The sequence below is a fragment of the Acomys minous genome (assembly GCF_964271855.1).
Source record: "Acomys minous genome assembly, chromosome: 1".
Taxonomy (NCBI): domain Eukaryota; kingdom Metazoa; phylum Chordata; class Mammalia; order Rodentia; family Muridae; genus Acomys; species Acomys minous.
The window spans coordinates 34,075,387-34,103,131 of record NC_140483.1 but is presented as its reverse complement, the minus strand read 5'-3'; the positions used below and the strand labels follow the sequence as shown (position 1 = coordinate 34,103,131).

At 41.1% G+C, this 27,745-nt stretch overlaps 1 protein-coding gene across 3 annotated transcripts in view; it reads right to left on the bottom strand.

The window, feature by feature from the left end:
* Positions 1 to 27,745, bottom strand: part of PAPPA2 (pappalysin 2) — a 232,112-nt gene that overhangs the window by 113,774 nt on the left and 90,593 nt on the right. For all 3 annotated transcript variants that reach the window (XM_084794567.1, XM_084794566.1, XM_084794568.1), the window contains exons 5-12: positions 23,056 to 23,349; positions 21,091 to 21,283; positions 17,416 to 17,537; positions 14,510 to 14,999; positions 11,612 to 11,740; positions 6,370 to 6,461; positions 2,678 to 2,871; positions 457 to 603 (exon numbers count right to left, since the gene is read on the bottom strand). In XM_084794567.1, the coding sequence (XP_084650693.1) occupies positions 457 to 603; positions 2,678 to 2,871; positions 6,370 to 6,461; positions 11,612 to 11,740; positions 14,510 to 14,999; positions 17,416 to 17,537; positions 21,091 to 21,283; positions 23,056 to 23,349 (1,661 nt within the window). The remainder of the gene's footprint in view (positions 1 to 456; positions 604 to 2,677; positions 2,872 to 6,369; positions 6,462 to 11,611; positions 11,741 to 14,509; positions 15,000 to 17,415; positions 17,538 to 21,090; positions 21,284 to 23,055; positions 23,350 to 27,745) is intronic.

Sequence of the window (27,745 nt, the reverse complement as noted above, 5' to 3'; positions counted from 1 at the left end):
TGTGGTGATGTGCACTTGTCACCCCAGCACTCAGCCGGGTGGGACCAGGAGGATCAGAAGCTCGGGGTCATCCCCAGTGGCACGGAGTTCGAGAACAGCCTGAGCTGTCTGAAACCCTATCTCAAGTAACATTAAAAACAGTCAAAAATCAGGCAAAGGAAAGAAACGCTGGATACGTTTGTGACGCAACAGACAAGGGGAATAGGAGAGCCTTGCCACAGTGATCTCAAACCCCCTGCTCCCTGGTTTCTATGGTAATTAGGGTGTTTGAGCTGTCCATTTCTAGTTTCACGTGTTTTAGGGGGTACATGTTACTTTCCTAGGGTGATCATCATATGCAAGCCCAAACTTCAGAGAGAGACGGAAATCATTTAAGACGTAAATACTTTGAGATAGCAAAAGGAAAATCCCTAACGTATCAGTCACATGCCCAGCTTCACCCATGTGATCACTTACTTCCAGCCAAACTTCATTGTCCTTCTGCAGGTTATTTTTAGACTGCTCGCTGCCTTCATCCTGGCCACTCTTCAGACTGAAGACACAAGGGGACCAGCCAGTAACGAGATGGTGTGAGGACGAATCTGGATGGTGTGGAGCGCAACTCTGAAATGCAATTTCGATCCCAAATTAAGTGTGGCATTCAGGGGCTAAGTACAGTCAAGAAAGCTCTCCAGCACACAGCTAATCTTTCTCTCTTTTAAATGCATAATGGCCACACCAGCAGATGCAGAACGCAGAAAAACTACCATCCATGCAGAAGACATTCTCAATGCTGTAACTCTCAAGATGTATCTTGCTAGGGCAAAGAACCACACGGGACAGCTCTCTGTCCATCATCAGCATGGGACCTTGGCCAAGAGTCATTCTCGCACACTTGTAGGCTGATTCAAGGATTCACTTTGCAAGTCTTTCCATTCAACATCAACTGACCCTAGAGGGAGGCTACTGAGTCAGGCAGGTAGGGAGCACTTGGCTAGGTAGAGAACCCAAGAAACAGAACTCCAGGAAATGTCTCCTACTTCACTTAGAGAAGACATTCAGGCTAGACGAAAAGCCACTTCAGAGAGCTACCATGAGCTTGCAATTGCCAACTTGCCTGGCTTTTTGTTGCTGACCACCAGAGTCTAAGGAGAAGAATGCCAAGACTTCTCAAAGAGAATGAGGCAGAAAGGGCTAGTTGCCCCATTGCATTTTCTTGCCCATCACCTTTTCACTAATGAACATCAAATTTGTTCAGATTTGTTATGTAAATGCTCATTTCCTCAGGTTTCCCACCCAAAGGAAGGTGATTAAATAAACCAGTAAGATATGGGTAAAAATCTAGTGTTGAGCTTCCAGGGGGGGGGGGGAATGCCATTTTTTTCCTCAATAAACATGGAGAAGCACTCACCTGACACGTGCTTCCCTTTGACTTGCTTCCTTATTCGTGCCTGCAAAACTGATTGCTAAATCCCTTCCCCAACAGGCAGAGCCCAAAGATAGTTTATAATACCTGCATGTCTATATTAAACTTCAAGGTGCTCGCATATGCCTCGAGTTACTGGATAAAAGTTGTTGAGGTTAAGTAGTATGCATGTGCAGGTTCTGGGAGCATAACTCAGACATGGAGAGTTGGTGATTGAAGTCAAACTTAAGTCTCTCATGTCTCTCTCTCTCTCTCTCTTTCTCTCTCTCTCTCTCTCTCTCTCTCTCTCTCTCTCTCTCTCTCTCTCTCTCTCTCTCTCTCTCACACACACACACACACACACAGACACACACACACAGACACACGTGTTGGAATGTAAACACTGGCATCCTTGATGAGACACGTGAGACACGCACCTTGAGTAGCTTCCTCTGTCTACTCAGAAATTTTTCCTCAGAGTGAGGAGTTTATAATACAGTTATTTCATCCTAGCCTACAATACCCAAAGGGATAGCTTTTATGTCTGTAGACATCTTGCACATTGTTACAATGGATAGAAGAGTTTATTTAGTGATGAAAGCATCTGGGATGATACCTAAGAGTCAACTGCCCTTTTTCCTGTCTTTAGTATTCACTCTCAGTTCACCAGAGTCATTTGTACAACCTCTGAGTGTCTTCCCAAGATCGCTCACTATGTAGGAAGATAGGGGAAAGGATTCACCTGGTTTACTTTAACTACTAACTCTAGCATTTCTTCAGCAATAATTTAAATTTTTCAATAAAAATTTAAAATAATAAATTAAAAACTATATATATATGTACTCTATACTGGCCTATTATATGCAAAAGATATAAAAATGCAAAAATGCGGGCCCAGAGGGGTTAAGTGAGTTGTTCACAGTCAGGTAGTAACAGTAATACTAGTGGATCCAAGTGTCATATTCAGACTTTCTGATTTCTTATTGTTGCTTTTTTATATTTATACTATCCCCCCAATGCATAGAGGCCAAATGGTTCATAATAGCTGCATGTCTTATGCTAAGCTTCAAGATGTTTGTCTATGGCTTGAGTCATTTGATAAAAAGTTGTTGAGGTCAAGTAGTGTGCATGGGAGGTACAGGGATTTTATGGTTACTGTAGAAGGTCTTCAGCTAATATTATCTTGTTCTGATCTCAGTGAAGGGAAAAATCAGATGATAACATCTTAAATAAAGCGCAAATTCTGTAAGGATCTAGGGACAGCCATGACTCCATTCTTTTGGCTTAACTTACCATTGAATGAGGTTCCCCTGTTACCAAGGAAACGGGGCACTTCTTCTTGTCTTCATGGTGGGAATAAGCCTGAGTAGCCCACTGGTCCAAGTGTCCTTCAGGAGTATGGAGGCCACAGTCTATGATGCTGGTTTCCTTCTCAAAAGGTTCACAAATACCGTCTCCCTCATACCTGTAGCAAAGGCTTGGCTCCCCTGCAGAGAAACATGTATCACATTTAAGGGATATTTTCCCATATGTTTTAGGTAGAATAGAACATGGTAATGTTCCCAGAAATTCTTCTCCAATGCAGAAAAGGCAATCCTGTGATGATCATGGAGCCAGGTACCCCTCAAAGCACCAACCCCAACACTCTTGCAAAGGAGGGATCACTCTCTGTGAGGAAAGAAGCAGAATCTAATAAAGTTATAGGAAAGATTGGACTTGGGAGGGAAAGAGAAAGACAAAAAAGCACTATAAACTGTGTGTAGGAAGAACATTGATTTCACTTGACTTATATTGTTCTGATTTAATGAGACAGAGTCTTACGTAGCCCAGGCGGGCTCTGAACTCCTGATCCTCTTGCCTCTTGAGTGATCAAAGTACAAACATGTGCTACTGTGTCCAGCCAAGGTGTTTTCGGTAAAGTTGAACAATACTCAGACCATGTTAGAAATATGTGAGATACAGGAAAGGCAGAAATAGAATTTAAATAAACAGCATGATGTAGAGACATTTGGATCTCTTTTGTGGTTTTTAAATATTCAATTATTTAAAGGAGATCTTCACCAAATTGTGATTCTTTTTCAATTACTCTTGCCACTGAGATGCTTTTCTCTGAGCACATAACTTCTCAGAAACTGTCTAAAACCGTGTTGCTTAGATTACAGGTCATACAGGCATCAGTTCTCTCAGCTTAGAACAACTATGAGGTGTGTGGTTTTCTTTTTACTACTATTTTTTTTGTTTGTTTTATAAACGAGAAATACAAGTCTGAATGAGTTTGTGTGTCTTGAAAAGTGACCTTGATACTCTATGGGGCTTGGTCTGAGTGAGGCTTACACAGTATGGGCCCATGTCTGGCTCAGCCTTGGACCCTGCACCACCTCATACTGATGCAGAACAGACAACCAAGACAGGGATATTTGCAGGAAGCAATTGGAGTCGTAAAATGGGCTTGACTGCATTGAGCAAGTTCCATCTCTCCACACAGGGCAGTTCTTACTGGGTGGACAGTAGTGCCCATTTGTGGACTGGCTCCTTCAGTGTAGGAGCTGTCTACCAAATATAAGGCAATGGATGTTAACAGCACAACTCAATTTCCCATATCTACTTAAAGTATCAGGACACTGAAATAGAATTAAGATTCAAAACAAATCCACATGATCTGGCACCGACTCAGTAAAAACATTGCTATGATTTATTATTGCTTATAGCATGCCTTTTTTTCCCTCTTCACAGAAATTTCACAAGGATATTCTGGTAGTTTTTCAGCTGCTCACCAACATACAGTTATTATTTTCCTTAATAATAGCCTCACATGAAAGACTCTTCCATTTTAAATCTACTTCTGCATGATAGTGTAAGCCTCCCTTTACAGGACATGGTTCTAAGCCCATTTAAGGCTTCATTTACAGTCTATCAAATTTATGGCACCCCCAGCCTCTCATCCAGCACATGTACATTTGAAATAGCACTCCTGGTGGAGCAAGCTGACTGCCTCTCTCTGCTTTTGTTATTATTTATGACAACTGTATGCATAAATAACATATTTTCTATCCATAACTCAGAGACTGTTCCTTCTTATTTTTTTGTTTTTTTTTTCTTTTAACCACAAAAGAAAAACTTTTTTGGGGGGTCTGGTGTTTTTCTTTTGCAATTCTATAAGAAAATAATAGACTACTTTAAAATCACATTTAAGATGGTACCTTCCAATCTAATTTGTTTGAAAAATGACAGAGTAAAATCATATGCTTAGCATATGATAAATTTATCCATCAAAAATATATCTAATAGTAGAATATGCCACATCAATTTAACTCAGTCAATAACTTCAATATAAGCTTAAATATTGTATTTAAGTATAGTTAAAATAATTGACATATAGTCTTACTGGAATTAGAGGATGAGAAAATATGAGTCCAAAGATCAAATATGATAGAAATAACATGAATACTGTGCTTGAGTTAAATGAGACTTGAGCCACAGTGGAGATGGCAAAGTGTGCAGAGAATGTGTGTTTATTTTCAGTATGTGACCACTATGAGGCTACCAAGAAGAAATGATACAAACAGAGGTGGCATTAACAAATACTTGTGCACAGAACGGGGGGTAATTGGTTTGTATACTCTGCACAGCCAGACCACATCTGGGGTATTGGATCCCTTTCTGGGCATTGACCATACAAAGCGTGCCAGGTTGGGGTAAATAGGAAAGGGTCTGGAAACCTAATCACATGAGGGGATGTTTGTATTGGAAAGGGGAATAGTGAAGAGGCATTTCAAATATCTGAATGGTAGTCAAATAAAACAGGAAAAAATGTATCCTCTGAAGCTTCGTAGTAAGAAAATCTCACTTGATTGAATATAAAGGAAGTTAAGTTCCAGGGCAGCTTGGCAGGGCCCATGTATGCTCTTTGATGAGTCACTGAGACACTCTGAGCCTCAGTTTACAAAATGAAAACTGGGAGACCAAAATTTACAAAAGATGAGGACATTGTGAAACAGAATTGTCTGTTTCAAGTACATTTTTTCATTGCCAGGACTACATAAGCAGAAGCTGTGTGACCGTATCTCAGGACTGGCTGGAAGTGACTTCTCTAAATGCAAAGCCAGACTCCAAGCTATGACTGGTCCATCTCCTTCAGATGTTGGTACACTACAGGCACTAAGCACAACATGTGATACTATTTAACACATGCTACACAGCATTGTGTGGATGGGTAGAGAACTAGACAGACAGATGGGTGATGCTAAGATTCTATGACTTACCTCTGGCTCTCAGTGTGTTTCCTGTAGTAGTTGACACCTTAATAAGCTCTACATATTGTAATATGCTACATTGTCTTAAGAGTTACGGGTACTGAAGTGGTTTCAAATGCACTGATGTTCAAAACAACTTTGATGCAGAGGTCTACTGCAGACAATCATTGCAATGTATATGAATGGGAAATAGTCTGCCTCTGAGGAACCTGTCCATGGATGGGTTTATCATTACTAGGGGGGATGTGTGCTACCTCTAATGCCAAGGATTGAGATATGACGTCATCTAGCTATAACTTTTACACCGGGACCCTCTGCTGGCCTTTCTCATCTCGTGTATTAAACATAGGTATCGAGAGATAGCTTGCATCTCATCCAGCTTAGAATATTTCCTGACCCTAATTGATATGTAGTAGAGCCCACATGATTGTTCTGCTTATCTGTGTTTTGATGTTTGCATGAGGACTCAAGAAAAGACCTTTCTAAGGTCAATCTGGGAACCAGTACAATCTTTTTAGCATGAAATTCTAGATCTATTCTCCCTTGGCTCAAGTCCTAACTAGCACAAATTAAGCCTTTTGTGACTCCATTTACTTTTTCCATGGTTAAAGAGATCATGTGAAGTTTTTGGTGTTATTGCTTTAATCATCATTGAGCTATAGGATACGAAGAATTCACAGAACAAGGCACAGGTCTAGCTCTAAAGGTAAGACATAACCCCCCTAGACTCACCTACACAATTGAAGCCTTCCTCGAGTTTGCATGCTTTTGAGCACCCGTCTCCATTCCACAGGTCTCCATCGTCGCACATTTCTCCTATGCTCCTAGAAATATACATTAATACGCACATAAATCAACTTTTCTCACTCAGCTGCCATCAATTCATTTAAACGCCTCATTGTGCTTTGAAAATTAAAAGATGTGTAAAAACAGATACTTAATAATTTACAGAAGATTTAAAACAAACAAATGTTTAAAGTAGACGTGAGTTCAGCAAAATGATAGATTGGCGTGGTCGACGGTTGTAGGGATTCCTAGAAATTAAGTGTATTATGGCTCAAGAGCGTGCAGGAGAACTTCCCGTGCCTCAAAAGCATGCCTGGCAGGCTCTCCACCAGGCCAGTGATAAATGGAGCCTTGGAAATAGCTGGCTTGTATTTTTCAATTTTTCTGTATTTATTTATTAGCTCCAATGATTTAGAAAAACAGTGGCATCACTATATATTAACACTCAGTTGCAGGAAATAGAAATCAAGAAAGCAATCCCATTTAGAATGCAAATTATAAAACATGGATGAAGGAAATTGATTAGGACAACACACATACACCACACACACACACAATTAGCATGTAATCTGGAAATCCCATTCTTGGGTATATGCAAAGAAAATGGAGTTAGTATGTCAAAGAGATGTCTGTACTGCCATGTTCATTGCAGCATTGTTCAAATTAGCTAAATGATGGAAGTTGCCTAAGTGATGAAGAAAGAAACTGTGACACACAGCCACTAGAACACTATCTAGCCTCAAAGGAAAAAGGAAATTCAGTCATTTGGGGCAGCATGGATGGAGATCATTATGTTGAGTAAAGCAGGCACACAAAGAGAAGTAACCTGTGACCTTGCTCATATTTGGAATATAAGAAGTCGATCTCATGCACATTGAAAGGAGAATAGTGGCTAACAGAGACTAGGAAGGCCAGAGAAATGGGAGTGATGGGGAAATGTTTGGTGCCTTCTGAGTTACAATGACGTGGGAGAATGTCCTAATGTGCTCAGTGAGCTGACTAAAACAAATATGTATAGCATACTCAACAAGCTAGAGCAAACTGACTTGTTTTTACTGGAAGAAAGTAATATATAAAATATGATATACGAGTATGTTTAACCTATTTGAATATTATACAATGGAATTGTATGTGTTTCTAGTGTTTTATATAAAAATATTTAGTATATTTAATTTAAAAACATTGGCCATTTTAAAAAGTAGTTGATTTTCCAGGGCCCTGAAGTGCACACTACTCCAGAGACACACAGAGCATTCCAAGTTAGCCTTGGATACACAGAAAGGCCCTCTCTCACAAAACAGCAAAGCCAACAAAACAGAAACAGCTAAGTGATGAGAGGGCCTTCCCATCTGTGCCATTTTATTTACTACTTAATTTGTCTGATTTTTAAATCATTTTTCACTTGATCATTTTCCTCTATGAAGATGAAGTTGTAAAATTCAGACTTGTAGCACCAATTGTGGCTGTCTTAGCCAATCAGTGGCATAACCAGAATCCAAGTCACTGTTTTTTAGTGACTTGACTAGTGCCAGACACCGTATGCTACAGGTGGAAAGAAGATGTTATCTTTGAACCTTAGTTGATGACTAAATGTAGTTTGAGGTAAGTTACTCTACAATAAGACTTCTTTCATAAAGTATGCTATGAGAACAATATAGAAAATAAATAAGTTGAGATGTGCATGAAAAGGTAAAATTTGTCAATTCCAAAATGATTATGACTTAACATTTTTCCTTTACATTTCATTTCAATATGTCCAAAATGAGTATATCCTTTAGCTCCCTATATAAAGAAAATTGAAATTCTAAAATGTTCTCAGAACCAAGATATGACAAATAGCTCCAGACATTATTCAAAGTATACTAAGAGGATGAGTTAAAGATGAATTAGACATAAGACTGCTTATATATAAATAAAAACTATAGTTTTGATACAAAACACAGCAATAATATTTTAAGTTATAAGATGGAACTAGAGACAGGAATAAAAACATAGGAAAAGCATAGTTGAAGAAATGTGGGTGGGGCTAGGAGTAGAACCATAGCCCGGTTGATAGAAATCCTGGGTTTCATGCCAACAACAACAACAACAACAACAAACAAACAAACAAACAAACAAAAAGCAAAGTTTTTCTCCCTAAAACTACCTTATATATACATCTTATGTCATATATTTTTAAATAATCTTTTAAAGATTTATTTATTTATAGTTTTTGTGTATGCTTTTGCCAGGATGCATGTCTGTGCACCTGGTGCCTGAGGAAGCCAGAAGAGATTATCAGATCCCTTGTAATAAGAGGCACAGACAGTTGTAAGCAGGCTTGTGGGTCCTGGGATTTGAACCCAGGTCCTCTGGAAGAGCATCTCATGCTCTTAACTGCCAAGCCATCTCTCCAACTGCTTCACATTTTCATATGAAGGTAATATGTTTCACTAGAGAGAGACTTTCCTAGCTTCCTAGTTTACCATGTGACATCCAGGAAACATCCCAAAGCTCCATTCCATGATTACTGGTGTATGGAGGGAGGCTCAATCTAGAGACTCTACACTGTTTCCTTGCTGGGATGTAATCTTGGAAAGAGGCAATTTACAGCTTTATTTTTAAAATGGTAAACAATTAAGATGAGCATATTGCATATCATGTTGTACAGTGCTACCCAATAGCAATCTAATGAGAGTCATACATGTAATTTCGAAACTTCTAGTAGTCACTTTAAAATACTGTGTTCTATCCACCTAGAGATACTTAAAACACTACCATTTGAATTTCTAATCAATATAAAATGTTTGATGAGACATGTAGCATTCTTTTTGTATCCCAAACACTTAAATCTACTGCCTTTAAAATGCGCTTTGCCTTAAATCTCACTTTAAATCCTTGACTTTTACTTCAATTTCATATTCGTAATTAAAAAGGTTGATTCATCTATTGAAGTTGTCTCAAACTTTCAAGTTATACTTACAGATTTTTCCAACAACTAAATTGAGTTTCAGCTTGAAAACTACATTACCTTAAATTAAATTAGAATAAATATTGCACACTTAGTTGCAGTCACCACATTTTGACGTCTTGGCTGCCATATGTGTCAGACGTCAGGTGAACAGAATGTACAAAGAAAATCAACTTCTGAATGAGTGCTGCTCCACATTCTGGGGCCCTCAATAGTCCCTCATTTGATAGCATTCTATCTGGAACCAAGTGGGTTAAGCAATTTACATGGCCCCTTTTTTGCCTTTTGTATTGTGATGCCCCCAGGTGAACCACAGCTGGGATTCACAAATGACTCTCTTGGACAGTAGTACTGATTATACAGCCAAAGACTGCAAACAGAGGCTAGAGAGTTAACTTTGACTCTTTCTGCTTCTGGGTTAACTCGCTCATTATGATCATTTCTAGTTCAATCCATTTGTCCACAAATTTCAGGAATTCTTGTTTTTAATAGCTGAATAGTATTCCATAGTGTAAATGTATCATAGTTTCAAATGGTATATACTCATTTATATCTGGACACTAGCCCAAGGGACATGTCCCATGAAAGTCTTCACTTACCAGGAAAATGGGACAGAGGGGAAGACTTCCTACTGGGACTCTAGGTGAGAAAAGCACAGGAGAATGGGGAAATAGAAGGACCCAGAGGATCCTAGAAACCTACAAGAAGAACATTATGATGGGCAGATCTGGGCCCAGGGGTCCTGCTCAAACTATGGCACCAGTCAAGGACAATATGTGCAGTAAACTTTGAACCCCTACCCAGATCTAGCCAATAGACAGGACATTCTCCACAGTTGAGTGGAGAGTGGGGTCTGACTTTCACACGTACTCTGGTGCCCCATTTTTTACCATGACTCCTTGATGGGGAGGCCTGGTGGCACTCAGAGGAAGGATAGCAGGCTACCAAGAAGAGACGTGATACCCTATGAGCATATACAGGGGGAGGAGGTCCCCCTCAGTCACAGACATAGGGGAGGGGAGTAGAGTGAAAGCAGGAAGGAAGGAGGAATGGGAAGATACAAGCGATGGGATAACAATTGAGATGTAATATGAATAAATTAAATAAATAAATGTATATATATATATACATACACACACACATAAAGAGTTAATTTTGACATAGAACACTGTGAGATCCACTAGCAGAGAATTGCTAGCTCTAGTTAAGCTACTTCAAGGGATGGGAGTAGATACAGCTACCAAATTAGGAAGATGGCCCTGCATCACTTTCTGCTACATATGCCCAATGGCCACAATTGAAGATCGGCACAAGAAGAGAGCTAGCAAGTGAGGATGAACTAGGGAGGTACAAGGACAAACAACTGAAGTTTACATATGTAAGCGATTTCTATTGTGTCTCTATGGGAAACAAGGAAACAGTGGGTGTCTAGGATGGGATAGGATTATACCATCACTTTAGGATCTCAGAAGACCAAGGAGATAAACAACGCTCAGTGATCGATAGTTGGAAGGACTCCCAAAAAAGACTAGAGAACTGAATATATATTTTTCAGGTCTGAGAAACTAAAACACGGGCTGTCTTACTAGGGGACAGAATTTGGCGATGCATCATAGTTTACTTCACAGATTTCCACTCCCAGGATAACTTAGATGATAGTTGACCAATTGTCCTGTATATCTTAAAACTGGACATATGTCAGTGCTAAACTTGGACAAGTTCCAGACAAACAATAGACAATGGATCACGGAATGTTAAGGAACCAAAGGATTAATTATACTTAATTAATGGTGATACTTACAGAAGATTTGGCAATTGCACAGTAAGTGAATCGAATGACTAACCCCTTTTCCTCCAATCGCATCCACTTAGTAAAACTGAACAAGCAGATCCTTGGTCCAAATTATATCCTCCTTCAATATTGTTTAAGCTTTATCTGCATAAATTCTGTACCTACCTCACTGCCCTGCAGTGACACACGAAGGCCTTAAGGGGGCCCCAGAGAGTCAGCCCCAAAACCTCAGCAATCTGGGGAGCAGAGTGGAATAAATGCCTTCAGCTCTATGCAGAGGTGACAGCGCCCTCTCAAGACCCCAGATTTTGTTATTTCCGTACGAGACTCATATAGTCCCTTGCTTCTGTTCATTTTTTAAAGTTTAGTCTGGCTCAAACCGAGGTTGAGCCCCTTTGAGCTGTTGGGTACGACCTAACTCACGCTGTCTCTCGCACATGACTCACCTTTCCACCTTCCCGTCTCCACAGTAAGGGCCTCCATGAACATGGCTCAGAGGTGGGGAAGCTTCTCCGAGTTCTCCGCCAGCGTCAGCTTGAACCTGATACTGATACATCTGCCCCGGGACGACCTCCCTGTGGAAATCAATGAGTTTGTGACCATCACATCTGCAAAGTGGTGCTGCACTAAGCGTCCTCTGTAGTGTCTTCAGGGAGCTATTATGTGAAAGCTGCCAACTGTCTGAAACAAAGATCAATGCTCACTCCTACGAGCAGCTCCGTGCTTGAGTAAATATTGATTTCTGTTGGCCCTAGATGTTTTCCACTAGTAAATGTATTAGTATGTGCTTGGTGAGTTAACAATGTAATAGTCCCTGAGAAGATATGAGGATGGTATGTAGCATTTTTAACCAAGGTTATAGAAGAATAATTGAAAAACCAGTCATGTGTATTTTTAAAGTAGTCAAATTAAGTGAAGATTAGAGCTTCTTTCTTGGATTTGTCGACCACGGTTTTCTTAAAAGAGAATTCTTGCCATGGAAAGACTGTAACACATATTTCATAGAAGGTAGAACACAACTCATCATTACTTGGAAGAGGTTTAAAATTTTTCCAGTTAGAAACATGGTGACCCACACCTGTAACCCTAGCACTAAGGAGGCAGAGGCAGGTGGATCTCTATGAATCTGAGGGCAGTATGCTCTACAAAGCAAGTCCAGGACAGCCTTGTCTCAAAAAGCCAAGAAAGAAAAAAGAAAAGAAAAAAAGAAAACAAAACAAAAAGAAAAAAATGAAACATATTAAATTGGTCTCTATCTCTGAATACCAAGACTGGAGTTGGTACAGTTGACCTGAGAGATTGAGGGGATTTATCAGACTCTGGTCCATGGTGTTTTGAATAAATCAGGAGTGTGTGACATGAGACCTTTATTTAGTAGGAAAAGGGTTAATGAATTATTAGGCTGCCAGGATGGCCCAGGGTGAATCTCCTCCCAAAACTCTGTTTTCCTTAATAGACTCTTTAAGCAACCAGAGCACCACCACCCAACAATCTGATGTAGCAAACAGCAAACAGGAAATGCCCTGGGATTTCCCAAGTACCTTTAAAATCTTCTATACTGGTTTTTAGACATTTTAATTGAACAGACATCTAAATATTAAAACCTTTTATATATCCGAATTAATTTTCCCTTTTGAGAAAGAAATCCTCTCTCAAGGGTGCCAGATGTTTCTAATGTAAGCCCAGTTTTAGCCCCATCAATGCTGATGGTTGAGTTCCTCTATTCTTGTCCAGCCATGGACAAGATTGGATAGAAATGCCATTGTGTGTTTATTCTTCTTATGGGAAACACAAAGCAGCAGGTAGCTGGGTCTCCCGTGAGCAGGGTCTGGGAAAGGCAGTGTTCTACTGAGGAGAGAGGACGGAAGGAGTTGGAATTGTAGTAGGTCCGTCTATTAGCTCAGCAACCCAGTTTAAGGCAAGCCTTAGTTTTCTATGCATAAAACAGGACATTATTGACCTTAAATATTCATATGCAAATATCATTATCTAACAAACATCCTATCAACTGCCTGACTACAGAATCTAAATCATTCTAAGTTTTCTTTCTAAATGTACCTCATGGCCTGAATTCCACTTTTATATTTTTTTAACCACTTTTCCAGTCTTCTGATACTAAAGAAGAGAGCAGCCATTGAAAGAGGAATGTCCTGGGCCGCAAACTGGGTGTTTTCTTGTCGGCTATGTAGCTGGGGTGGATTGCCAGATGTCTACCTTAGCCAGGGTGACATCTCCACTTTGTGGGACTGCTGTCTCTCCTTTTTAAGACAGGTGGTTCATTATTTGAATCTGGAATTTTCCATGTAACATAATCAAGAGTAATTTCCAGCAGAGATTTGGAAGTTACCAGTTCCGGGGAGTTTATTCTCCCTGCTTCTAGACACTCTCTTGGAAATGGTCATTCACCTGTGAGAAGCAGCCTAGGACAGGGCTTGAGTGGTCTTCAGGAAAAGGGTCCTCACATTCCCAGCCATGTCAGCTGTCTCATCCGAGGGCCCCAATGTGCTTATGATGTCATCTTGAAATCAAACAATCAGTCTAGAGGATATCACCCAGCCCATAGATAGAATAATGAAATAAAGTTTGCTGTTGTAATCTGATCATTTCTATCGTGGCAGAATTTAACCAATGTGTACCCTCTGATCAAACTATTATAACCTGGTATGCCCTCTACTGTCTCTAAGAAGAGTCAGAAGTGGAAGGGCTTGCCTTTGACTATCCCAGCATCTAAGGTAAGCGATAAATTTGTATCCTGGTACACTGTGCCAGGAACATAGCCAACCTCACTAAATGTAGGGAAAAAAAGACACTAAATAAAATAATTGAAAACTAGAAACAAAAGACAGAAGAAGAGGAGAGGAAATTGGAAAAGGAAGAAAAATATATGCATTATGGGCGAATCATGAAGCCGTGTTTAACATATGAAAGACCTGTGACTTCTCAGCATAACTATGGACTCAAGCATAACTTGAAAATTATGGAAGCCACGATGATTATTGGAAAGCTATAAGAAGGAATCCAAAATAAAATTGCTGCAAGACACAAAAACCTGCTTCTGATCAACTTTAGTATTAATTTCACTCCTTCAACTGAAAGACTTCATCCAATCACTTCCTCGTTATCATAATGACGACATTAGCAGTCAAAGCCCTTAATTTTCCTTTTCTGTGAAGTATTTTTCTTCATTTCATATTTGTTGCTTAAGACAAACTTTCTCCTGAAATTCTGAACTCTTCTCCAACCAGAAGCATACCAGCATATTAAAAACTGGAAGCAAAGATAACCTAATTGAAACAAAGTACCTACAAGTCCCACAGTTTAGAAGATTCTGCTACCCAACTTACATGTCCGTGAACTTCCTGTGTGGGTGTATCATCACCATGGGCAAGCCACTGGAAAAAGGAGGCTCTCGGAGAACCTGGTAACTCACGGGCCTGCACTCAGAACACAAGGAACTATTGGGCCGAGAAGTCAGGAGAGCAGCATCAATTTCCATTCGCTCATCAAAGGTGTAGACTTTTACTCCGGAGACCTTTCCATCCACGTAGAGCTTGATGGTGAGCGGCAGGTCACAAAAAGTGTTATAGGGCCCAAGGTGCACAGATGCCTTGTGTTCCAGCAAGATCTCTATGTCAAAGAGCACCTTGGAAGAGTTCACAGAGAGGTAAGTAACCCAGAGTGTGAGGGTATCAGCTTCGACTGGGTATTGGAAAAGCAGCTCCAAGCTGCAGCCTTCTTCTGGGCAGGGCACAGTCATATTCATGTGGTACAGGTGGACCTCAGGACTCCAGGCCTGCAAGCTAGGCTCACAGGGACGATCCACATCAGGAGGCCCTGGGGAGATGAGAGAAAAGATGCATTGGGCATCATCATTAAAATTGTGAGAGAGAGCGGCCCACATTAGCAGACAAATGGATGAAGGAGACATCAGAATTCTCCACAGAAAGCCCATCATTTCGTGGATTGTCTAAGTGCTCCTCAGGGGCAAAAGTGTAGCAGTAAATGTCTTCCTTCACTACTCTATCATTTGTACATGGTGACTTTTATCAAGAAAATCTACAAGGAGTGGAATTAGAATGGGATAATGAAATCATAGGAGGAACCAGGAGGCTAATACAGAAAAATTAAACTGTCTTATTTTTAAAAAGTTGAGCAGATAACTTTCTACACTTAGTTTATTAATAACTATGATATGCTAACATTTCTAAAGGCCAGTGATAATTTCAACTTATTGTTATCCTCTTTGTGGTCCTCTTCACAAAAGTTTTATTTCCCAAGTTCCCACCTTGGCACCTTGACTGTTAGCCAAACTTTAAAGTCATGTGTTGCAGTTTCCATTTCAGCTCAAGTACTTCTATGCAGGTAGGTAACCATGTGTAGGAAACCAGGAAATGGAAACACATGTGATGGGGCAGGAAAATTGAGAATTCATCAGCCAAGTAAAAATATAAGGAAGAAAAAAAATCAAATAGTATAAATATATTGTTGACAGCACAGGAAAAATAATCCTTATAAATGTCATTTTCTTTCGTATCACATAAGGGAATTGAACTACAAATATTGAACAGGAAATTGGCATAATGAGGCTCTACTAGACACTCTGCCAGATGCTGTGAGTCTTTATTTTCTTATTTATTAATAAGTGCTAATATTTAACCCCTACCATATAAGCTGCTTATATGTGTGTGTTTAAAATATGACCTGGTCATTTTCCCTTCTAAAGAAAAAGTAGGCCACTTTTTTTCCTAACAGTATTTTTTTTCAATTGTTATCTCTTAACACTAGCAAATCAAATGTTCCTATAGTCCAATCCTGTGAAATATGGAATAGAAGCCCTGAGAGTTGACTCAGTTTGTTTCGAGATACAAGAGTTAGTACCAATAAATTGAAATTCTCATCTCTGTCAGATAGCTTTGAATTTTTCCTCAAATTAAAATGAATGCAGTGCTGGGTCAAGGAGTCAGAGCAGCATTAAAGTCCCACCACTCAACAGTTTGCCATGGACAGTGCTTTGTGCAGACTGTCAGTCTCCTGAAAAGTCCATTTCTGTGAGTTTCACATTCACTTTCTATTCTTCCCCCCAAATCTCTCTTTTGAGCAGATTCATATATGATCAGAGCTGTCAATCATCTCCATCCAGCTTTCTCCTTGAGGCTCTATCACTTGAATGACTATGAGCCCAGACACATTGCTCATTGTTATTGTTTATCTTGTCACAATCAAGGCTGAAAATGAATTCAAATAGACTGTTTCTAACACACCTTTCTCTGTAGTTTTGTGGCTCTTAGTACCTACAGAGGGGAGGATGTCCAGAAGTGAATGATTAGGCAGATATAAAAAATAATAGTAAAGAGCCAGCATTCATAATGGCCTTCTCCATTGGATCCCAGCACATGGAGGCAGAGGCAGGTGGATCTCTTATTTTGAGGCCAGCCTGGTCTACAGAGCTAGTTCTAGGACATCCAGGGCTACACAGAGAAACCCTGTCTTAAAGAAGAAATTATGACAAAAAAACAAAAACAAAACCTACAACAAAATAAAAGATGGCGGTGGCAGGAAGCCAAGGCCTTTATCATGAGGGCTAGAAGCCATGCCAACAGCGTTTTCTGCCCTGGCAATGAAAAGACTCATGCTGGAATTTGCCTTCTAGATCCTGATATGCATATGTGAGTGAGTATGTGACTGTTAGATAACTTGGGGGAGAGACAGGAAATGAAATAACGAAAAACATCTTCTCCCTTCTAGAGCCTAGCTTAGATCACACTCAGAGCACAACCAGTACCAGTGATTAATAGACTCATAAAACAGTGTAGATGAGAACAATCCGTGTGGAACACCTAGTCCACCCTGCCCCCACCCAGGTTTTCTCAGCCAGCGCATGAGTGTTCTCGGCAATGTGTTCTCTATTACTATCCTGATAGAACTTAGCTTACACCATCCTGCACCAAAGATGCTTCAGACAAATAGACATAGGCAACAGTTCTGGCCCTAGCTCACCCTGAGGTTATGCTTGTGATAGGCTGGGTTCTCAGAGCCCCTGCATCCTCACAGCCTTGACACTGTCACATTATATCAATACAGGACACTCGGCATGCGGAAGCAGCGGCAGTGTTTCCAAGACCCTGGGATTATTCTGCAGTCTCTCCCACACCCACTCACAAAACCACCCGAACATACACCACTGCTTCATCCATGACCCATGCTCGATGGCCACTAAAATATCAGTTTAAAAAAATCCATGATACTTTACCCACAGCCTCCTCTGGTGTCCAGAAACCTGAAGAGTCACACACCCGCCCAGAGGATGCCTTGTGTACATACTGACGGAATGTCCCATCTTGAGTGCAGGAACCACACACACTGCCGAAGGCCCTGGGAAGAGGAAGTGGGAAGAATGGGAATGTTCTTATGTTGAACTGGGGAAAAGAAACCAGGCCGACTTTGAGGAAGGATAGTGTCACTAGAGAATCGGGCCCAGAGAGACACGTGGGCACACCTACTGTTGCAACTCAGGTCCTCCTGTAGACCTCATCAGTGCGAAATCACAGAACCTCACGGTCAAGAAACAGAAGAGTTTTTAACAAAGTCACAAAGGGACCCATGAAATGAAAGTGAGCTTTTGTCCTAGAATCATTAAACAAGACGCAAGCGTATTTTTCTGAAGCAGCACAAAATCCCTTTGTGTCGTTAATAAGTATCAGGAAGGCATAGAAAACCCTTCCTTGGCCACTAAAACAATGGTGAAATCACTAGCCATATGTGCTATGATTTTTTTTGACCTTTTAATCCCCTACCTTTATTCACATGCACAAAATAAAGTGTGAAGTGTAATGCCCCTTGATTCTCCATTTCTCGTAGCAATGGATCATACTTGCTTCTCACAAGCTAGCTCCAGCCTTATGTCCTGCCGTTCCCTCATAAACTTTATATTTCTAGCAGATGTTTCACCATACCATGCTCCAAATGCTCCGTGCCCTTCACATCGCTCCACTAAACATGTGTTCTTACAATGATCAAATGGGCTTTTCAAGCACCCTTGCTCAGGAAGCTCTTACTTTACTTATGAAGTTGTGTTCATCCTCCTCTGTGAGTTTGGCAGCTGCTTCTTTGTACACACCTTATAGCTGGGCCCTTTCTCTGGACACTGCTATGTGGTGCTGCAAATTCACAGCCATCCTCTTTTGACTCTTGGGCTTGTATGTCTGGGTCTGTTCAGCTCTCATTGTGTCCCTAAGAATCAGCACACACCTAGATTCAGCAGACCCTTCGCAAATGTCTATGCTGTAGATGTCTATGAGATAACTCAGTCTATGAAGAGGCTTTACAAGCACTGCATTTGGGGTAACCAGAATATATAGAGATGACTGCTTAGACATATACTAAGTAACAAAGGCCAACGACTTACTTGAAATGTCCTTAAAAGCACTATTTGAACAACACATCTGAAATGCTAGCTTCGAATCAGGTATCATATCAAGAAAACATATGACTAGCAGATTAGTATCTTAGAATATACTAGTAAAACTTTATTATTTAACAAGGGTGATAATTATGACAAGAGCCCCCATCTATTAAACACCTTACATACCTGGCCTTGTGTTTTTCACAACTTTCTAATCCTTGCAATGATACTATGCTTACAAATGAGAAAGCTGGGGCTCAGAAAACTTTGTCAGTTGCCCAAAGTCACAAGTTCCTTAATTGCTCTGAGCAAGCTCCCAATCACCACCTAGTGTTCCATAGTTTTGGCAACAAAAGGTATAGTTAAGACCCGCCCTCTTATTCCCCCAGTGTTCATGCTAACGTGGACACAGTTCCAAACCACATCTCCCTGATGCACTTGCCCTTCCGGAGCTGCTGCAGTGTGCGTAGCTAGGGCTCCACTCTGACCCAAGGATTCCAAATACCTACAAGGGTGGAGTAAACATAACTCCAGGCATGACACAAATTGCTGGGCATATGACGTGAGTCTCCTCAACACACGTGCTAAGAGCCCTCAACACTGTAACCCACCTAGCCGAGAAAAGGAAGCAAACTGCAGTCTCTTCTGCCAGCAGACTCTCAGCAAGCCAGTTCTGATGTCTGCTTTATCGTAACATTTGTACCAAAGAGAGAATTGAAAGATTAAATTGTTTACACGTGTTACATAAACTGATGTAAAACTCGGGTTTGCATGTACCCGCACAGGACTTACTGTTCAGCTGGTCCTGCCAGATCTTCACAAGGTCATACTTGCAGGAAGATGATTCTTATACACATGGCATAGATGTATGCTGAATCACCAAAGGCACCCATGAAAATCTGGGTGCTGATGGCAATGCAAATGACAGTGTGGTGCTGTGAGTGCTAAGTGACGTCATGGCTAAGTGTGAGTCAAGGAAGGAGGATTTTAAGATACTGTGAACATTACTTTGAACAAAGAATCCACTGCCTTTATTATATCTTCATGTCTCCTTCTCTGGCACAAAGCCCAGGTTTTGACTGAATCCAGAGAGCATAAGGACATGCTGTAGGAACATCTGCCCCTTAGCTAGACCCAGATCCCCACAAAAAGGTGTTGTAAAAAGAAGAGTCACTGTCCAGTGGTCCTACACTCATGAGTATCCGGGAAGCACAAATTAGACCTAATGAGTTATTTTTTAAAATTGTATATTTGGGGATGTGGAAAGGTGAGGGTGGATCTGGGAGGAGTCATAGGGAGGAGTTGGGGTGAATGTGGTCAAATTTCATTAAATGAAATTCTCAAAGAATTAATCAAATATTATATTAAGAAAATAAATTTAACAAGAGATATCTACCTTCTAAATGGGGAAACTCAAAATTCAAAGTATTCATCTACTCTGTATTCCTCATTTCTGAATTTCCCCCTGAGGCACCTGTTGTGGGGTCTTGAGCTAGTTCCATGTTTCTCACTCACAGGCACGAGTGGTGCTCACCGGAAGGACTACAGTAAACAAGAGAAGCCAGCTATCCCATACAGAAGAACGAAAGAGAAAACAGCCTCCTTGTTATTGAGCATCATGCTGTAGGCTTCCAGAGAGCCAAGTCTGCATGGCCAAAGGAACCTTTTCAGTGAACCCATGATCCCTGTTGCCACATTAGACCTTCTCTCTCTTCTCCCTGTCCCCATCTCTATCTTGAGCTTTTTATAGACTTCTCTGAGACTCAGTTCTACAAGTAGGCAAAGGAAGAATGATAGCTGCCTTCAAGTACCCTGGCTTTCTTCACTATGTACTGAGTGTCAGCTATGGCAGTCCCAGAGACAAAAACACTAGCTGCCAGTAGAGGAGGCAAATAAAAACGATTTCAGATAGTGGCCACCAGGCAGAGCACAGATTTCAACTAAAGACAGAAAGGGTAGTGGAAATGCTGAGTTCAAGCTTGGCATGGAAGATCACACTTTTAATCTCAGCAATCAGGGTGGTAGAGGCAGGCAGATCTCTGTGAGTTCAAGGTTAGCCTGGTCTACATGTAGAGCAATTTCAGGACAGCCAGGACTACACAGAGAAACCCTGTCTCAGAAAAAAAGAGAAAAAAAACAAAAACAAATGCTGAGTTCATTTTATATACCACAACACTTTCTCTTTTCACCCTATAACTGACTAAAAGAATATGATCTGCTTTCCTTACCCCAATCACCACTGTTGACAAAGCAAACCTTACCCTGCAGAGGAACAGCTGGCTATAACAGATGGGCAATGCCTTGCCAGTCCTGCCATCTTACTCTTGTGTAGAATAAGCACATATGGTGTAGCTCTGGCTCTCATGAGAGACCCTTACCCTTGCTAAGGAGCTGAGCCCATAACAGATTCACAAAAGTCACCCTGGGCAGCCATGTACACATTCACAACACAATAGGGGTTCCCCTCAGATTATATTTTCCCTACTCTGAAATGGTTCATAGATAGTGGAATACCTCTCTCACCTGTCATACAAAACTCCACTAATAGGAGGCAGCCAGTGAATAGTGAGGGACTTGTGGGTTTGCCCAATAACCACTGGTGGGATGGGTATGGGAGTGGGCTTTTGGCTTTCACTCCATTGCTGGTATACAAGGTCCAAATAGCAATGCATCCGGGCCACCTGGTTTGGGGTGAAGTTGTCAGTGCAGTCATCATCTGTGGAGACAAAAATGGACACGAAGGCTTTAACCTGTACCAGTGCACAAAGGCGCAGCAAATCTCACTCTGCTCGCTATTCCTGGCACCTGGCATCTTGCATTTATTAGACGCAGAAAACATTAGACTCTGTAAAGAAATGTATTTTTCTCTAGAAAGAAAGCCAGATGTGGGCAAGGCAAAGCAGAGACACCGAACTTGCTTTTCTCAGAAATAAGGTCATCACTATATTCTTGAGTTGTCCCAGGATGACACTCTGGTCATGAAGTTGCAGCATTGTCATAAGCCAGTAGTTCTCAACTTTCCTAAGACTGCAAACCCTTAACATATCTCCTTATGCTATGGTGACTCCCAACCATAAAATTATTTTGTTGCTACCTCATAACTGTAATTTCCCTGCTGTTATGAATCATAAATATCTAAGATGCAGGATATCTGACATGAAATCCCAAAGAGGGGGTGGCCCACATGTTGAGAACTGCTGTCCGAAACGGATGGCTGCCCCTTCTGAGCACACCACAAGGTGGCAGTGTTTCGACAGAGGCTCTCCTCACTCCTCTTTGGAATTACCTGCATCTGCTATACAGCCCTGTGGCCCCGCCCAAGGAGAGTGACTCTTTCCTGGAGATGCTCAGTGGAGAAGAAGCTGAAATGTCAGGAAAGCTTCCGGGATGGGAATGGTGGCCCTGATCCTATTTTCAGAGTCAGCCAGATCCCAGTACTCGTTATACATTTCCTAAGTTTGAAAAGGAGTGATATTCGTTTCAAGCACTTTTTGATTTATAATAGAACAAAAACCTCTCAGTTCTGCTTTTCAACATTGCCTCTGCCACTCTTAAAGGGGGCAATTTAAGGAGTCTCTTCTCCTAGACTCTGCATCTCCAAGGCCACCTATTCCTGGCTGAGGAAGGCGGAGGTGTTGATGTTTATGAATTTCTTCTTTTTTACATTCAAAATGATGAGTGGGGGCTGGTAGCTCGCCTTTTATTAAAATGTGGATCTTAAAAAATTGCTTTCTGTCACCACTGGATTGGGTGATCAAATCAAATTTGTTTTTTATTTTAATTATGACTATGCCCATCATTAGAAGAGTTCTTGATGTTACTTTTTGCAAGAAATAAGGAAAGCTTAAGACACAGGTAGGAAGGACGGTCCAGGAGATGACCCAAAAGAGCACAAGGCCACACAATACAGGTTTTCCCAGAACCAAGAAGGCACCTTTAAAAATAAATAAACTAGTATCCTTTGGACACAGTACATGGAAGGTAAGCTAAGAATCAATGCTGTGTTAGAAAAGAATCTGATTTTTGCATAGTATCTGATAAGATGGTTTTAGTATTTCAATTAATCAAGTCAATTTGTTAACTATATGTAAAAGTAATAAAGAGACATCTCTACACAGAGACCTGTCACTTATCACTATAGGACTAGAGATCCTTCAGAGTAAATGCCCGAATGAGAATCAGGATGCTGTAAACGCCAAACAGATCTCAAGAGGGTTTCTGACTTTCTCCCATTTATTCAAGACAGGAATAAGTTTCACTTTTAAGCTCTCATGGAAGAGAATCCAGTCAACAAGGCCCTGTAACAGTTCAGCATTTTGTCAAATGTTTGAAACACATAGAAAATAAAGGAAAACCCACCACCCAACACAAAATATACTTCTACTCTGTGATACGAACCTCCCTGGCTCCCTTAACTATACCCTGCCAATTCACAAAGACACTTCGTGATCCTAACAGGTACCAAACACCTCACATCTGTGGTGATACCTGTGTAGCTCATGTAGTTACTGAATGGAGACCCAGGGAAGTGGGTGAAGCCGCAGGTGTCATTAGCTGGCTCAGGGTCCTGACACAGTTTGCTCTTGCGTGTGGGAGGAGTGTCAGCACACAGGTCCCCTGTCTCCATGGATGGTATTGTCTCTCTGCAGGGGTCATCACAGGATTCTTTCTCACTGACTCCTTTGAATACATGGTAGAGTCCCAGGACATGTCCCACTTCATGGATCATAACATTGGTATGGCCTGGTATGCCGTAATAGACTGAGTTGAGGATGATACCACCTGTAATGGAAGGTTTGGGAAACATCTTAGAGTTGAACAGCAGTCATCCTTAATCACGTCTTTGACAAACAGCAAACAGTTCAATACAGCCTCTATGACAATAGTTTATAACTAACCTAGTGGCATCTAATCATGTTCTTCCTTCCTTCTACAGAACCCTCAGAACTAAGCCATAGCCATTTCTCTAATCTCTGTCATGGGCTGTTATAGCGACCAAACACATCTGTAGGAGACAGGCAAGATCCTCAGCCCTAGATGTAAATTAAATCATTCAGAGTCATGAAAAACTGAAACTATAAATGCTAACCTCAACAAGTAAATATAAATATTTCAGAGTAGAGTTCATGCATCAGTATTTTAAAAGCTTAGGTAGAGAGCCATTCTAATGGGCAGAAGTACATGAAACTGGAATGCAGGGAGAGGCAGCCAAAGTGATCACTAGTTCCTCTACATTGTAGCTGTCATTAGCCATCTGGTCTCCTGGAAGCTTCACTGCCTGTAAAGATGGGGATGATAACACCAACATCCATGCACTTTAGTAGTATTGGGGAGCTGTAGCTATGGCTCAGTCAGGAGATGTTTAACTCGTTAGCATGACCCCTACGTTCAGACCCCTGCCCCATATGAAATAATAGACTGATGCAACAGGACAGTCTTGGAGTGTCCATTAAGGAGGTGGAGATGGGAAATCCTTGAGACTTGCTAGCCAACTAGTCTAGCAGAATAGGTGAGTTTCAGATTAAATAAGATATTCCTCCTCAAACGAGTGAGGAAGACATAGATCTCTGGCTTCCACATACAAAAGTGGACACATACACAACAAATAAACAAGGGTTTGGCACATGTTAGCTGTATTCAAATGAGTTAAGAGAATTATTCAACCGAAATTGGTCAAAATGTAGACTACAGATGACCATGAAGTGCTGGGTCCCAATTGGTAGTGACACCTACGGCTCAGGGAATATCTTAGAAGAGAGAGTAGAGAAACTATATGAGCTAGAGCCCAAATATCTGCTGCAACATTGTGCCTTCCGTATAAGCCAGGAAAGCTGCACACATGGAATCTCAATGTTATGGTTACCTAAGCAAGCCCTACAAAATGATAACGCCGGCTGAGATGCCAACCTGGGTGGGGACAATTTCATGGGGTTTTACCCCTATATGGAAAGGTAACATGCAATTAATGACTTCTCAGAGGAGAAGCCATCCTTCCCATGGATAAGTCTTCTAACTGGTTGTTCCATACTAACTATTAAACCCTGATAACATATGACAAACAACAAATTATCTTACAAGGTTGTTTCTGTAAGTTATATGTGTGTGTGTATATATATATATATAAAACAATAGTAATTAAAGACAAAAAGAGATGTGGGAGATGAGGAGTGGATCTGGGAGGCATTAGGAACAGTGGGTTAAGGATTAATTATGACAAAGATGATAGGATATGAGAGTCTCAAAGGATTATTAAAATATTAAATTATTTCCTGAAGAACGTTGCTTCTTTTTTAGTAGATTGAACTAAAGTGAGTTCACCTCTCCTACTCTCGAGAAGCTAGCAATACACCTTGCCCAGTATGGCCACAGGACTCCAAGACAGGTGTCCAGAGAACTAGAAATCATGTGGAATGGGTTTAGGAGACTGATGAGTGACCTAACTTCTCTCTGCCCTCCTTACTAAAACCCATGCCCTGCTTCCATCCTTCTCCCATTGCTGAACCCCTTGACTTGACTCTATGGTTCTAGGCCTCAAAGCTGTCAGAAGAGTCCAGGCATACTCTCCAGTGCCTGGGAAAGAAGATCAAGAGACCTGGGATTAGCCCTCCAGGGTTGAGAGTAACCCTGTGCCTCAGTCTCAGACTGGCCCTTGCATCGCGTCTTAGTGTAACCTCAGTATTTGTTTCATTTCTAATAACCAAGTTCTCCCTGTAATGATGGTCTCCTGGGGACGGCCAGTGCAATAGAAAAGCATCGCTGCCTTTCTTTTATTGTACTCTGTAAAGGTAAGTATTGGCACTATGGAGAAGGCAGTCGGTCCAATAAATGACAGGACTCAGAAGAAACTGAAATGACAGTGTAAACTGAAAAGGAACGGTTTTTAAATGATAACACTTTTGCTTAAGTCTTCATTAAGCTATCACTTAAGAACGTTAGTCTCCTGTATAGGTTACTTCAATAGGAGATAAGCAACAGGGTTTTGAAAGTAAGGAGTAGCATCAGAGTTTGTGTGAAAGTCAGTCCCCACTCTCCACTCAATTGTGGACAATGTCCTGTCCATCGGCTAGATCTGGGTAGGGGTTCAAAGTTTACTGCACGTATTGTCCTTGGCTGGTACCATAGTTTGAGCAGGACCCCTGGGCCCAGATCTTCCCATCATAATGTTCTTCTTGTAGGTTTCAAGGACCCTCTGGATCTTTTTCCTTGCTTCTCTTACCTAGAGTCCCAATAGGATGTCCTCCCCTCTGGTGCCCCATATTTGACCATGTCCCCTGGATAGGGAGGCCTGGTGGTACTCAGAGGAAGGATAGCAGGTTACCAAGAAGATCCTTGATACCCTATGAGCATTTACATAGGAAGGAGGCCCCGCTCAGTCACCATCATAGGGGAGGGGAGTAGGGGGAAAACGAGAGAGAGGGAGGAATGGGAGGATACAAGGGATAGGCTAACAATTGAGATGTAATATGAATAAATTAATAAAATATATTTTAAAAAGAAAAGTAAGGAGTAGGCCATCCTTCCATGAATGTGGGTTTCCTGTACCATCTGAATCGTGAGGGGACTGTGCTTTGGCCAGTATGATGGGTTAATGGAACATCATCATCTTAACCTTCACACTACCAACATAGCCACCACCACACTAGCTGCGTTAGTTTCTACTATTCATTAGCATGGGCTAATGAATTTCAAAACAGAAATCAAAACCAATCACAGGCTATATCCTTGCACGTGTACATTGAGAACGGAACTCCATACAGGGCTGTTGCAATCAATTTTCAAATGGGGCACAGAATCAATGGAACTCTCCGCAGTTAGTAACTGAGGACCATGTGTGGAACAGCTGTTCCTTAGTGGACTTGCAGGGGGCATGCAGATGTGCCTACTTAGAAGGCCTTTCAGCTCTGATTATGAGGAACAAGCTAAAACAAGAGGGCAGAGCTGCTGTGTGGTCTTGGGGATGTTGCTGGGGAAGAAAAGAGAGAAGTTGCTGATGAAAAGACAATTCTCTGCTGTGGACAGTCAAGCCTCCAGAGTGCTGTTACATTCCCAAGTTCTTATAGACCCAACAGTAGACCCCCAAGGTGGTTCATGGTAAAGAGAATGATTCTCAAAGCTATTTCTACTTTTGAAGGAATGAGCAATTCAACTAAAGCGCAGTGGTGGCAATTAATTTTAAATGGTTCTGTAAAACTTTTAGGGCTGGATGTTTTATGCCTATACATCAGGGGGATCAGGGCTGGTCTGTAGGTGTCTATATAATTATTTCCAGTTACTGGCTACTGTATACTTCCCCCAAAAACATATGCTCCACTGCGAAGGAACAAATTTGTAAAAACGTGCCTTAGTGTCCAAGGAAGGAGTGCTCTGGAGAAACACAGAGGAGGAAAATGGCAAGAGTGGGTGGAGAGAAAAAGGGAAAAGAAACAAATAAAGCCTGCAAGAGCAAAGAGGAAGGGTGTAAGGAGTTCTGGAAAGAGATGCAGACCTCTAAGAACCAGACTAGAAGCTCCACATCGCTAAGACCTCCGTTGCCTCCTTGGTTCCAGCATTCTCATTGGATGGAAGTCTCTGCTCCAGACAAGACTGAGTAAACACTGTATGATGAAGATGAAGGTGAAGAACTACAGAATCTGCTGCCTTCAGCTACGCCTGTCCTCAGCTGTCATGCATGCAATTGCCAGGATATGTTTCAAAAGAGAAGACCTTCTAAGATTTTACATTTAGCACGATTATGTTTTTGTTTTTTTGTTTGGTTTGGTTTGTTATTGTTGTTGTTGTGGTGGTGGTGGTGGTGGTTGTGAGCCTAGCCTTTAACTCTGTTTGTCTGACTTTTAAGTGGAAGCAGATTTAGAGAAACCCCAAACTCAACGCATTCGAAAGAGTTATGGCTTTCTATTTGCTCCAGCTTCTGCTATAGTTTCTGCCTTAGCACAACAATTCACTAAGTAAAACAGAACTCCCTTTTCCTTATCTACTTATCTATCTATCTATCTATCTATCTATCTATCTATCTATCTATCTATCTATATTATAATATTATTACAACATCTCTCCCTTCCCCCCTCCAAACTCCCATATACCCCTCCCTGTTCTCCTTTAAATTCACGGCCTCTCTTTTCACTAATTGTTATTGAACACAGACACATATGCAATTCTAAATACATTTAGAATTAAAATA